Source organism: Phalacrocorax aristotelis, chromosome 9 (assembly GCF_949628215.1).
Source record: "Phalacrocorax aristotelis chromosome 9, bGulAri2.1, whole genome shotgun sequence".
Lineage (NCBI taxonomy): Eukaryota > Metazoa > Chordata > Aves > Suliformes > Phalacrocoracidae > Phalacrocorax > Phalacrocorax aristotelis.
Genome location: NC_134284.1, coordinates 3,024,285 through 3,038,129, shown reverse-complemented (window position 1 = coordinate 3,038,129; position 13,845 = coordinate 3,024,285). Strand labels below are relative to the sequence as shown.

Sequence of the window (13,845 nt, the reverse complement as noted above, 5' to 3'; positions counted from 1 at the left end):
CTACTCTAATAATAGTCATTGCTGTTTAGCTCCTCAGAGCAGGTGCAGTTATTATTTTGAAGTATTTACAAAACCCAGAAACATCATCTTCAGACACCATTTATTACCATCAGTCCAGAACTGGATACTGAAAAAGGAATAAGAGAACCCTTGGACTGAGCCTGGCTTTTATGAACCTGAGGAGAATATATGAGATATGAGGTTTTGTCTGAAACATAAATCATTGTCATAAAAGCATTATTGTATTATAGCGGTATTTATTAATGGAGAAAACAAAATAATTTTCTCATCATGGAAATATTCTGTCTTATTTCTTTGAGCTAAGGAAGTATTTCAGATATTTTGATTTAATTTGATTTATCCTCACATGAATTAACAGCTAGAAATTAAGTCCTATCAATAAAACAAAGTGTCAAATCCATTTTAGTTCAGATATAAAAATACAATATTTTTCTTTGTAGGTGTGTAACTAAACTGTTTCAGTATAATTTCAAGTTATTTAATCTGTGGTGACAAGCAAGAACTGTGGGATAGAAATAGTTATTTCAAAATTCTCTTTGGGTTTCTTAATAATTTACTTCTACTACTATGGACAAGCATACTTTCTGGAGTGCTTATAGTGTAGTGTGTTGTAACTATGCTTGCATTTCATATTACTAAAGTTTCAATTGAATTATCACTTCAAATCTAAGATAGTCTAAGAATGACTGAAAGAGGACTTCCACACTGGAGCAATCAGGATGCCAAAAAACCCCAGTGCTCTTCATTATATGTTCTGTATTACTGACAAAGTTATTTCGGAACTGTATTTTTCACAGAACTTCTAAGCTATTTGTTTGGCAAAAGGTGATGGTGTTATAAGTAAAAACTAAGCCTAAATCCAAACCCCAGATACAGATTTGCCTGTATTTTCAATGATCTGCATAACAATGATCATTTTTTCAACGATCAGCTGAACCTCATTGATAGTTGTTGAGGTGAGACAGACTTACCTCTCATTTATGCATTAATACTTCTGGAGGTTTTAGAAGTTACACTTGCTGTTGCATCTGTGAATCGCTTGTAAGTAGGTAATTTAGGTAAATAGTCTAGTTTTAGATGCTTAGGTAGAGCTTGTGTTTCTCTGAAAGGAAATGAAATCGGCCTATGGTCTCCACTCTCTTGCTCTGTTATATTCATGTGTATAAGTTTTAGGAATTTAAAGTAAAACGTGACATGACCTTTATTGCTTTCTTCTACTCAGTGAACAACTAAAATCTAAAAAAAAAAAAAGGAAATGCCACTTCTTAATGTATGGGGTGAAGTATTACTAACAGAGTAATAGTAAATAAGGCTTTACAACGTTTATTTGTTATGATAGATTCCGTAATTGCTTTCTGGCACCGTGAAAACCACAAAACTTGTGTAAATAAAAATAGTCTGCATTTCACTCTCACTTAGAGTTAAATTTGGTAGTAGTCGCATATATGTCTCTCAAAGTTGACTGAACTCTTGAATTCTTTGCGTGCAACCTCAGTGCACCGATGCTTACCATACCTCTCAGTTTTTCGCCGCCCGATCAGATCATCTTGCTGTTATCTTCTATGACGCTGTGCTTTAATTGATTTCACAGCATAGTCCAAAAGCCTGGCTGGAAGATTTATATTAATTTGATTGCTTTGACCCTAACTCTCCAATTTCAGCTGAATTGAATTGAATTGAAGTTTTATTCTCCTATGAACAGAGCATGATAAAACTCTATGGCTTTACTTATTTTATAAGACTAAATGTCAACTAATGCAATGCAAATAACCTGCAGAGCTAGATAGTCTGTCAGTTTTCATTTTTATTTTATGTAGAACCAGAAAACTCATATTTCCTTTGAGTTGTAATTCTTCTTTTGTTGTACTTACAGAGTTAAGACTCTGTCACACTAAATAAAAGGAAAAATGGATGTCTGAGGAAGAAACCAAACAAAAAACTACAAGTAATCTCAGTATTATCTAAAGAAATTTGGTTAAAGAAAATATTCCACTATAATTTTTTTTTTGGTCAAATATAAATTTATGCCGCATTTCTTTCATGATAGGACATTTCTTTTGATTTCTTTCTGGGATTCATATACTGTGCATGCAGTTTTAACATCGTCTTCCTTTTTTAGTACAATCCTAGAAAAAAAAAAGCATAATATGTAGGAGGAGGGGAATTTTATGATTTAAGTATATATCCGAGAAGGTAAAATCAAAATGGTGTCTTATTTACTTGAGGCTAATTTTTTAAAAGTCATATCGATGTATGCAGAAGTGATACATTCAAAAAATATATTATTCTTCTAAAGATTAAATGGTTATAGAAAAAAAATTAAGTATTTTTTCTCTTGAATTATAAATTGCCATTCATTCTGCAGTCTTTTCATTGCTGTGTAGCAGTTCACCATTTTAAAACACTTGGCAATTTTATCTATTTGTCAATCAAATGCATCAAAGCAGTACTTAAGCATTTGTTACCCAGCAGAGAGTCTTGTTTTTCACAGGAAATCTAAGTGTAACTCTAGCTCTGACGGGCTGTGCAATGATTGCCTATTGAAACTTTTAATAACTATGGTCTAGGTAATGAGAAAGGGAAAAAAATGTTTTTTAAAACATTTTTATTTTTCATAAAGATAAAAGTAAAGGTGGTCAAATATGTATATATTAATTTATAACATTTTCATCTGAAATAAAACAATTTGCCAAAATATTGTGTAATTGGAGTACATTTGGAGTACACAGTACCTTTGGAGTGCTGTGTCCAGTTTTGGGCTCCCCCAGTTTAAGAAGGGCAGGGAACTGCTGGAGCAAGGCCAGCGCAGAGCTACCAAGGTGATCAGGGGCTGGAGCATCTCCCTTGGGAGGAAAGGCTGAGAGACCTGGGTCTGTTCAGCCTGGAGAAGAGAAGCCTGAGGGGGATCTCATCAGTGCCTGTAAATATCTGAAGGGCGGGTGTCAGGATGACAGGACTAGGCTCTTTTCAGCGGTGCCCAACGCCAGGCCAAGGGGCAACGGGCACCAGTTGGAACACGGGAAGTTCCACCTGAACATGAGGACAAACCCCTTCCCTGTGCGGGTGCCAGAGCAGGGGCACAGGCTGCCCAGAGAGGCTGTGGGGTCCCTTCCCTGGGGACATTCACACCCCGCCTGGAGGGATTCCTGTGCCCCTGCTCTGGGGGTGCCTGCTCCAGCAGGGGGTGGGTCGGGGTGAGCTCCAGAGGGCCCTGCCAACCCCTGCCATCCTGTGATTCTGTATCATCCCAAAGAAACTAACATTAATGACAGAACTTCCTTTTTTGTTGCTGTTGTTAAATTAAGTGCTGCAGGCATTCAATGTGAGCTCTGTTGTCCATATTTCTGAAGGAAAAAATTCCATTTTGCAAGATGGCTTCTCAATCATATAAAATTATAAAGAGGTTTAGAATGCTTGTGGATTAAAACTCCTCATGATTTCATTGAGATCAATAAATATTAAATAACTCAAAACTAGGATTTGTTTTTATTTGAATAATGTGGCTGCAGAATTTAAATTTTTAAAAATGAGAAGGTTTCTATTGAAGAGTGATTAACAAGAAAGAGTGAAACTGTACACTTTTATGCTTTCAGTTTTATAATGCCAGCTTCAGTACCTACCTTTCATTCTATTAATGAATGTTTTTTTGTTTTTTTTTCTCTGTAAGCTTGTTTCTATTGTACTTTGTATGTGGAAATCGTATCCGTTCACTTAGGAGAGATATATATATTTTCAGACATCCTTCATGTCTATTTTATGCTCTTTTAATCCTCTAAGTTAGGTGCAGTCCAGCAGGCTAAAATCTTGAGATGCATTTTGTATTATGGTCAATGGATAGTGGCTATAAGTCTATAGGAGTGCAGTTTAGGATAAACTACAGAGTGTGTCTTAAAATGCCCTAAGGTACTGTATATATTGTGAACACTGTTTGCATAATATACATGGTGGAATCAAGTAATTTCTAGTGAGAAATTTTCTTATGTGTTGCAGATGCATGCATTTAATACTCAAAACTTCTGTGACAGTAGTGTAGTAGGCCTCCATCAGGTTGTTGTTTCAAGTGCATGAAACTAATGATTTTATTATATTATTTACTATTTAAAAAATTTCTTTCATAGTGTAGTCTTAAAATTAAACTATGGTAGTAAGTGGTACATAACATAACTAGCAAAATAAAGTTTGTATATTGAGAAATTCTTTAATACATCTCAGGAATTAACTCTTTCGTACCAAATTGGGAAAACATCTAAATAGTGTATAGACTAAATGATATAACCATGAAATTATCAGATATAGATTTTGGCCTTTACCATAATAAAAATTATTATTATAGTTTATAAATAAAAATCCTTTAAATATTTTCTATCTTTTTTGCATCTTACAAATTAAGAGAAATATGGTAGTGAAATAACAAATATAGATTCTATTTTTAAAATGTCAGCTTGAAGAGAGAAAGGGAAATAAAGTGATGTTTTATGATCACGCATTGTTTTAATTCCATATTAGATTGCCATTCTTGTAGCCGTCTTTCATGTTTAGGTTGCCTGGGGATGAGGTATGTGCTATAGAAAGACTGTATTATCTGGACTCAGAAAGACTTCAGCATTTCAGTTAACGTTTTCTCATCACATGCTGCTATTTGATTCACAGGTGTTAAACTCTTCCTTCATTTTTACTTTTTGAGGAGTAGAAGAACCTTTATTTTAATCTGTAATTTAGGAGCAGGATAACCACAATCTGCTGGTTTATTCTGCACTCCAGATCTTTAACGGGCCCATGTCAATGCGCAGCTCAGGGAAGCTGGAGTTCTGCTCTGTCACCTCTGATGTTGCAATGATTTTCAGGTTTCCAGACCTCATTGTTATTGACCCCTTGTTTTCTACTGTTTCCTTCAGTTTAAAGTGTAATTTTTTATTTTTGCTGATACATTTCTTTGTAGAGAATGGAACTCTTGATGAAAAAAGCACTTGTTTAGGGAAAGCAAGATTGATGTAACCAATTCTAGGACTCCTCAGCAATAACACAATTTTTGGTATTTCCAAAACACTCACCCAAAAACTTAGACAAAACATGTAATCTGAGATTACTAGTAATATATGAATATTTATATTTGGGATTGGCAGCAGAGGACATATAATCTCTTCAGCAAAAATTATCACACTGTTGCTTTGGGGGCAGTGGAGAATAAAAAAGAAAATGCAGTCTGTTGTACTGTATTTATTTAGAAACTGCCTTGCCCTGCATTTACTTTGAAGCTGGGTACCATCCACCGGGGAAATGGTAATAGGAACACAGTAGTTCATATAAATAGAAAGGATGAAATGAAAAATAAAAGCCTGAACAATAATGCAAGAAACTTCCTTTCTGGACCACAAGGATTTGTTAAATTCAGAGAAGGTGAACTCAAAATTAGCTTATGTGAACAAGTAAAATGGATGGGTTATTTTTTAAGTTCAAATTAACTGATTCTGTTTTGAGACATATGTCTTAACTACCAATCAAGTTAAATATTTTGTATTATGAGGCACTATCTTTAGCACTGTGAAAGTAAACTGATATGATAATAAATTTTCTGAACAAGATTTCAGAAAAAGCTATTTTTGAGATGAATAATACAAAATGCTGTCTTTTATTAGGTGTTATATACGTAGAGAAAAATGAGAGCATGAAATGTTGGAATGCATGTCTTAAAATGTTCATTTACATTCTGTTCTCAATATAAAATCATTGCTAATAATAGGATTTGGCCTCGTATAATTAACATTAATCTTTTTTTGGTTCCACCAGTCTATCATTTCATTGAATGGCTTGCTTTCCATATTAAATTTCATTTGAAATAAATTCCTGTGTTAGTTTCAGATTTTTCTAGAAGAAGAATATAGCTTATTTGATTTTGGAGTTTTGTTGTTTTGTTGAGGTTTTTTTTTGGTTGGTTGGTGGGGTTTTTTTATGCATCAGCCTTAATATTACACGTGCTTCACTTAAAAGCTTTCAGTAAAAAAATAGCATTGAGTTGTTTTATTGCTTGTTCTCAATATGCGTATATTTGTTGCAAACTGACTACATGTAATTTTCTTCTGCCAACCTGTCCGTAATTAGAGTTGATTTTGCTGTTAGGGTTTTCCTTGTTGATTAAAAAAAAGCTTTAATTTATAAAGAAGTATTATAGACACTGTTACATGATGTTTTTCTGGTCTTCTTCCCCAAGCAGTGATAAGTTCCTGCAGGATTTATTATTAAACCAATTTTTTATGGATGATGTGTTTTGGTGGAGCTCTTGGAAATTTTTTATTTATTGTTTCTGATCAGCCATTTATAATGATATCTAAAAGTATGCTATGTTCTCTGAATGACCAGCAAAAATGTGCTTATTTTTGTCTCAAATTTTTTCCAATAATCTAATGTATTTTCTGTGTGGGTCCAAAAATCATTATCCAGGAGTTTGGGTTTCTTTAGTTTGCCACTGGGTGTACTGAGAAATTTCACGTAACGATATGGATCATATTGTGAAAGAGAGTATACGTAGCATCCATATAATTCTGAGAAATTTCTCTGTAAAATTTACTACATAAAATTACATTAAACTGTCTCCTATCTGTTAACAGCATTAAGTTCCAAAATAACCAGGTCCCAAATCCCTATTTGTCGATGTCTGTGTGTTAATTAGCTAGAAAAATAGAAGTAGGTTTTTTATTCTATTGCAGTTGTAATGAAAGACCTCTGCTGAATTCCATTTAGAGTTTTATTCCTTCTGTTTGGACAAATAACATTAATTTTTAATCCTTTCAATGAGTATTAAGTGTTCTATATGTCAAGCTATAGAATGTAGTAGCTTCCTCAGCTTGATTTCTCCTAAGTTGGTGTTCTGTAGAGCAGAGGTTGTACATAGCTTTGCCTACACATGCATAACCGTTGTCCGAGTTCCTGGAACTACCTTTAATTATCTTGGTCCCTTCCATGTGAATCCAAGGAAAAGAACTGAGCTTAAAGGCAGTCCTTTCTAGCAATATGTAATGTACTAGAGACGATCCCCGTTATATTTTGGAGAATCATCTTTCATATTTAATGATTCCCTAAATATACCTGAAACAAAAAGAACATAAAGCAAATGCACTTGTAAGTGGGGGAAAAAAGCCCTCTGTGTGTGTGAGAACAGTTTCAAGCAATTACATGAAAAGTTAGATACTCTTAAATCAGTAATTTCTAACTTGTTATCAGGATCCTGGTGTTAGACCTTTTATTATTACTCAAGACCTAGCAGATGCAAATGTTATGATCTGGACCGAGAGAAAAAAAAAAAAAGAGTATAATGTTGACCACCATAGTATAATTAGTATTAACATTAATCTTGATATCCATGATTCTCCAAAATTCGCAGATCACTTTCCTAAAAAAGTGCTTTATACAATCTCGGACCGAGGATCTAAAACAAAAAAAAAAAACCCCAAACCTTAGTTTCAGTGGAAAGCACCCCAGTAAATCAAGAATTTAATTTCTCTGTCATACTACTTATGTTTGAATAGGCTTGTTATTTGTAAATAACTAAGAAGTAAGATGCTAGAAGGCTGAGAGAGGCAGACTTGAAAACCTGTAAAGCTTGTGTTCTGTTGTTCCATAGGTAACTTTCTTGTTAAGATTCTTCACTTTGATTTATTTTCTTCGGGTCACCAAAAGGAGCTCAAAAGATGTGTGTTAAATTCACTAAAGGAGTGTATGGAAAGCCCAGTTTTGCCTCTCCCTGATCTTGTCATATATTTTCTTATTTGAAATAACTGTTCTTGGTTGAAATTATGGATGCAGTTGCTTTAATGAATCTGGTAAATGGTTACAATAACATCAATCCTAGCAAGTGGATATCCTTGTGTGTGCTTAAAATATTCTGGGCAATAGGTGAGGTCTTCCTCTTTCAGATTTCAGGTTGTGTATGTGTATATATACTTATTTTATTATTATTTTTTTAACGCTTCTGAGAAGTTTATAAGAAAGGTAAGTAGTACCTTATTTAATTTTAAAAATATTTTTGAAAGCGATGTTTTTACTTAGTTATAATAAAAACCAGCTCAGAATAAGAGCCTTTGACCAGGAACATTTGTTACCTTGGAAGCTATTTGGCCATTGCTGTAGCTGTGTCTTTCTTATGAATTTTGCCCAGCAAATACATTTCATAATTTCCTTGAATATTTGCACCTATTACTTGAACTGTAGTAGTTCTTCACGTTGTTACGTAGTTCTGGTCATACTCCATGCAGTGCAGTGGAGTTCTCACCTTCTTTGTCATGTTTTGTAGGCAGCTCAAGGGGGTGGTCACAGAACCCTGCTCTATGGCCATGCTATACTACTTCGACATTCGTTTAGTGAAATGGTAAGTGAAGGAGCGCTTCAACAGAATGAGTAACATGAAACTCAAATAAACATCTTTTTATCAAAATAAATAATATATAAATCTGGCAGAACGTTCTTTCTAAGTTCTCTTCTACTCTAGATAAAGAAATTTTAATAGCTTATGGTGCCTCAGCACAATGGAAGCGGGCCATGTATTTTAAATTCAGATTTTTCAACCTGTTTCACTCAGAAATGTAGCTGATAAGCTCCTTTGTTGTGGATTATTTCTGTGTCCTTAAGGAATCCATTTTAATGATAATTCCACTAGCAAGTTGCTGCTATTGGAAATGAATTTGTTGTAATATGTGTTATTTTTTCCATCATATTTTGTAAGATAAAGTGCTCCTTTTAACATCCCATAGGTCCCAGAGACTATGCCCACAGACATGCTATTCAGGCTACCTTGTGTAAATTTGGTTTCACTGCATTGTACAACTCAAATATTTTAACTGTTCTGGATCTTTGACTTATTAGGGACAATGCAAGTATACCTAATAGGAGGTTGAAGAAATGAGAAGTCAAGAAAGCATCTTCCCTCCTTTTTCCTGTACTGGAAGATTCTACATTAGTCTTTAAACTCTGTTACTTATGTTTATGAACCATACAAATTGTAGTTGCCTTGATATACCAGACTTGCAAGTATGATTCCTGCCTTTTGGTATGTTTGCTGTGTTTTCATGAAGCAAACTTCTACAGTAATGCTGTAATAAGATGTTTGCCCGTCCCTGTGTGATGAACTGTGTGAAACTTTGGAAGGTAGGAGCTAAATTGCACAGAGAAATATGTGCTGAAGTGGGAAAGGATATTCATGTTTTTAAATCAGGGAGAGCTTGTATACAAATAGCATCATGCTTAGCTAATTCAAAAAAATTAACCACCGGCTGATAGTAAGATGGAGGAAAGTGAATGTATTAATTTGGCATGTGTGTTGGGTTTTTTTTTTTTTCTTCAATAACTTCACTGTTTTGCAGTATTTGACATGTTTAACATCATCAAGATCCCAGACAGATAAACTTGCATTTGATGTGGGACTACGAGAACACGCAGCAGGTACAGCAAGTTATTTTTGAACGAAAACGTGTCACACAGTTCTGTTTTTAGAAAAGGCATTGAGATTAGTGGCCCTGTAAGCTTATGAATGCCATGTTTATGTGTTCATTAGAAATAAGATGAATGAAAGTAAATGCTGACTGTCAATACTGATGACTTTCAGTAAATTGACTGACTTTGTGTAAGAATGGGAGAGTGCCTTGCAATTAAACTGAGTTACCGCAACTACAGTAACACTGGTGATAATGGTCAAAATAAAAAATTTCCATTGAATAAAATAGATTTGATGCATTTTTTTTCTATTTGTATGATTTGGCACTTTCAATAAAATTAGAATATGGTGAAGCCATATACTGGTTCATTTACAATATACATTGTAATGATGCAACAAAAGAAGTGTGCAACTTGTAGAGCAGGAAAACAGAAAAAATGTAATGAGCACGTTGCTAAAAGAGCTGAAGAAGAGCATAAAATGGAGCAAAATAATAATGGGACAGAGTGGAAGATATATAAAACAATCAAGAAATTATGTGAAAGCTTTAAAATAGAATTAGTAGATTTCTGGGAGTACTGCCAGTAACAGTGCTGCTGGCAGAAATACAGAAAAAAACCAACTTACTTCCATGAAGTCACATATTAATTTTGAGATGCCACTGGGAGCTATGTTAAGTGAATTTAAAAGCAACTCGATCACAGACACAAATAGGTTTACCTGCTGCTGTATGCACAGTGTTAATGGTTACTGAAAGTGATGAGTACTCATCAGAAAGTAACAGGTGACCCTGTAGTACCCAGGCCCGGACATGAAGGGAAAAATCTAAGTACCTGTATACACACCTCATTAATGTGAAGCTTCAAATAAAGAAATTCCAGTTGTATTAATACAAACCTGTGGTTTGAATTTTTATTTTTATTATTTCAAAAATAAATTAAAATAAAGATAGACTACTTGATGATGGAGAGGCAATTTTACTTTGAGGGATGTAACTTTTATTTATTGCCTCCTTTATGATTAGTTTCATGACCATCAAATTTTGTTTTAAGGAGGTTTTACATGAAATGTGTTAGTTGATCAAGCAGATTTTTTGTTTTGTCTTATGCTACCCGTTTTTGTCTTTAAGTTTCTCCCACTTTGCGTGGCCTAGTGAGAAAGCTGATTTCAGCTTGTTTTCTTCAGGGTCTTAACTAAACCCTGAAGGGTGTGAAACTGTGGAACAAATTAGGTAATTCTCCCAGAACTGGGGGGTGTGGGGGTGTGTGCACGCGTGTGTGAAAAGTAATCTGGAATCTTATATTTAATGTGTGGGAAATGTTCTGTGGTTGTCACCCTTAGGCCCGGCTACCCTGTAGTCGTATGGGCTGTAGTGCTCATGGAACTGCTCTCAGAACTGGTATATGTCATGTAGCAATATTGTAAAGTTATGGAGTATTTGTTTCAAAATTTTGTATTCAGCAACATAACTGTGGCTTAGAGTGGAAATGATGCGGAAGATTGTGAATTAAATAGGAACATTAAGCAAAAGAAGACACAAAAAGTGGTAATTAAGACTGAGGGAGCTAATAGCAATTTACCAGCAGTGAGAGCCTTGAAGGGAGGGCAGTTCTGAGCGCTGTTTTGTAAGTGGTTAGTCGCTTTAAAAAAAAAAAAAAATGAAAAGAGAAATATCAGCTTCAGTGATGCAAAGATTGCTTGCCAAATTTTCGAGGAAAAAGAAAAAAATTCAGATGGATTGAAAAGAGGAATGAGGTGGTTTTATAAGGCGTGTGTCTTCTACAACACAATTGTTTATTATGCTATTTCAATGTTGTTTAAAGATATCCTTAAATTTCCTGGGAGCTGTCTGTTTCGTATACCCTTGGTAAGTGTCTCTCTCCTTTAGGTGAGGCGTGCTGGTGGACAATACACCCTGCTTCTAAACAAAGGTCAGAAGGAGAAAAGGTTCGAATAGGTGATGATCTTATCCTGGTCAGTGTTTCCTCTGAAAGATACCTGGTAGGTTGGTTTGTTTAGCAAGTGGAGACATGGTGGGGAAAATAGAAAGTGCTGTGAGGAGTTGGGGAAGATGGTTGGGATTGTTATGAATGAAATTTTTTCTAATCTAGGAAATAATGCCTGGTTGTAAAGCACTTTTTTTTTTTTGTAAGTGAAAGGTTTCCTCCACCTAGAACAAAACTGCTTCTATGCATTTTTCCCAAGGGGTGCTTCAGCATTCTCCATCTTGGGAAGTTTTTATTTCTGTAACTGTGGAAGATTTCTGACCTGCAGCTGGAGTCTGCTGATTAGATTTAGAAAAAAGTTCATTTTAAAAGCAAGTGACTATTAATTTTCAATGAATATTTGTATATTTATTATGTATTTCTATTTTGTTGAAAAATTAATGTATTAAATATTTTTAATTGCATAAAGTCACTGGTTCCTGTTCCTGTCATCTTATTTCAGCATCTCTCCATGTCAAATGGAAGTATTCAGGTGGATGCCTCCTTTATGCAGACGCTATGGAATGTACATCCGACATGCTCAGGAAGCAGTATTACAGAAGGTTTGTAATTTTATTTATTTAGAAATGTTTATGCTTTAGATGACTTTGTATTGCTTTTCATAAAGAGTGAAAATGAAAAAAACCCACCATCTGAACATCAAACCAAAAAGCTTAATGAAAATAAATAAAATTAGCATAGAGTAGAAGAATAACAGAAGGGAAAATGGGGAAATACAGAAACATCAGCCAGAATAACTGAAGAAAAGCTAAGTAAGTGCTGTAACTTTAGAATAGCAAAGCATAAAAAGCTGCAAGAGAAATGAAGACTGAGAGAGCAACAGATGAGATTATTGTATTCAGTATCATTTTGGGGAGTAGGAACTGCAGTATGTCTAAAGCCAGTAAACTTAAGATTTTGTATAGGTTTTTCAATTGCCCTATAACAGAGGTAACAGAAGAGAGGTAAAGGTATCTGCAAAATGGAAAGCAGGTTTCTCAAGGGTCCTATTTCAATCTCTTAGTTATGTTCTTTAAGGATATTTGCTCAATATCCTTTCTGGATCTCACAGCCATGGTTCCTTATTGTCTCTCTGTAATAGTCAATGAAAACGAGCTCTCTAAGCGCATCCTCTTAATCAGCCTTAAATCCCACACCACAGGGTCAGGATTTCTTTCTAGGTAGCTGACTGCTATTTACAACCATGTTTGAGAAGCGTCACCTTATTGTGTTTGAGGTATGTTTTGTTCTGTAATGAAAGGGTCATCCACTCAATATTGCTCCTTATATCAGTGCCATACTCTGTCATTAACACTGCCATAACAAACATTGTACTTATCTCTGCTGTGCTCTGTTCAAAGTATCAGCCCTCCACATTCGTGAATGGCAAATATCTTTAAATCAGGATCATTATGCTATAATATATGATATAATAATATACAGGATCATAGGAAAAAATGGACTATAAGGAGTCTTAAAGAGGCATTGCATTTCCCTGGGATCAGCTGTGCTAAGTCTTGGTAGAAATAGACTATCCTGGTGCTAAAGACTAACAGTCGCTAGGCTTATCTGAATTGTGGTCAGGTCCTTCTAACCCCAAGTGGTTTAAATCAGCATCCCAGAGCATTTCTGTGCACTGGGCCATAGGAAACTTGTCTCACAATGCTTGTAGGTGTTCATTTTAAGAGCATATGGGATATGGATTTTCCTTGTAATACTTTCTGATAGCTTTCTGTTGCAAGAAGTGTATTATGCTGGAGATGTATATTTATAAATGGCTGTCTGGCCCCCTGCCATCATGGGACGTTAATGGAATAGAGGTTAATCCTGGAAGAGTCCCCATGTCCTCAGGTTTCACAGGTAAAACAAAATGAAGCACACAGAAAAGCTATCCTATAGTAAAATTAAAACCTTGTAACAGACCACAAACCTAATGATCCACACAGAGAGATCATGGTCTATTTTAGAATTCTGTAACAGCAGGGATTTGGTAGCTAAATTTCCTCAGCACTTACAGAATCACAGAGTGGTTGAGGTTGGAAGGGACCTGGTCAAGCAGGGCCACCTAGAACAGGCTGGCCAGGACTATGTCCAGATGGCTTTTGAATATCTCCAAGAATTACGACTCCACAACCTCTCTGGGCAACCTGTGCCAGTGCTTAGGCACCCTCACAGTGAAAAAGTGTTTCCTGATGTTCAGATGGACCCTCCTGTGTTTCAGTGAGTGCTCACTGCCTCTTGTCCATCACTGGGCACCACTGAAGAGACCCGGACTCGGTCCTCTTCCCATTGATGAGATCCCCTCAGAGCCTCTCTCCTCTAGGTCGAACAGTCCCAGTTGTCTCAGCCTTTCCTCATTTGTGAGGTGCACCAGCCTCTCAATCATCTTAGTGGCCCTTTGCTGTACTTGGAACC

The 13,845-nt window shown here is 35.4% G+C and overlaps 1 protein-coding gene across 1 annotated transcript in view; it reads left to right on the top strand.

The window, feature by feature from the left end:
• The window catches only part of RYR3 (ryanodine receptor 3), a 254,437-nt gene that overhangs the window by 59,214 nt on the left and 181,378 nt on the right, over positions 1–13,845 (top strand). The window contains exons 4-7 of the mRNA XM_075103206.1: positions 8,309–8,383; positions 9,375–9,453; positions 11,334–11,446; positions 11,894–11,993. Coding sequence (XP_074959307.1) covers positions 8,309–8,383; positions 9,375–9,453; positions 11,334–11,446; positions 11,894–11,993 — 367 coding nt within the window. The remainder of the gene's footprint in view (positions 1–8,308; positions 8,384–9,374; positions 9,454–11,333; positions 11,447–11,893; positions 11,994–13,845) is intronic.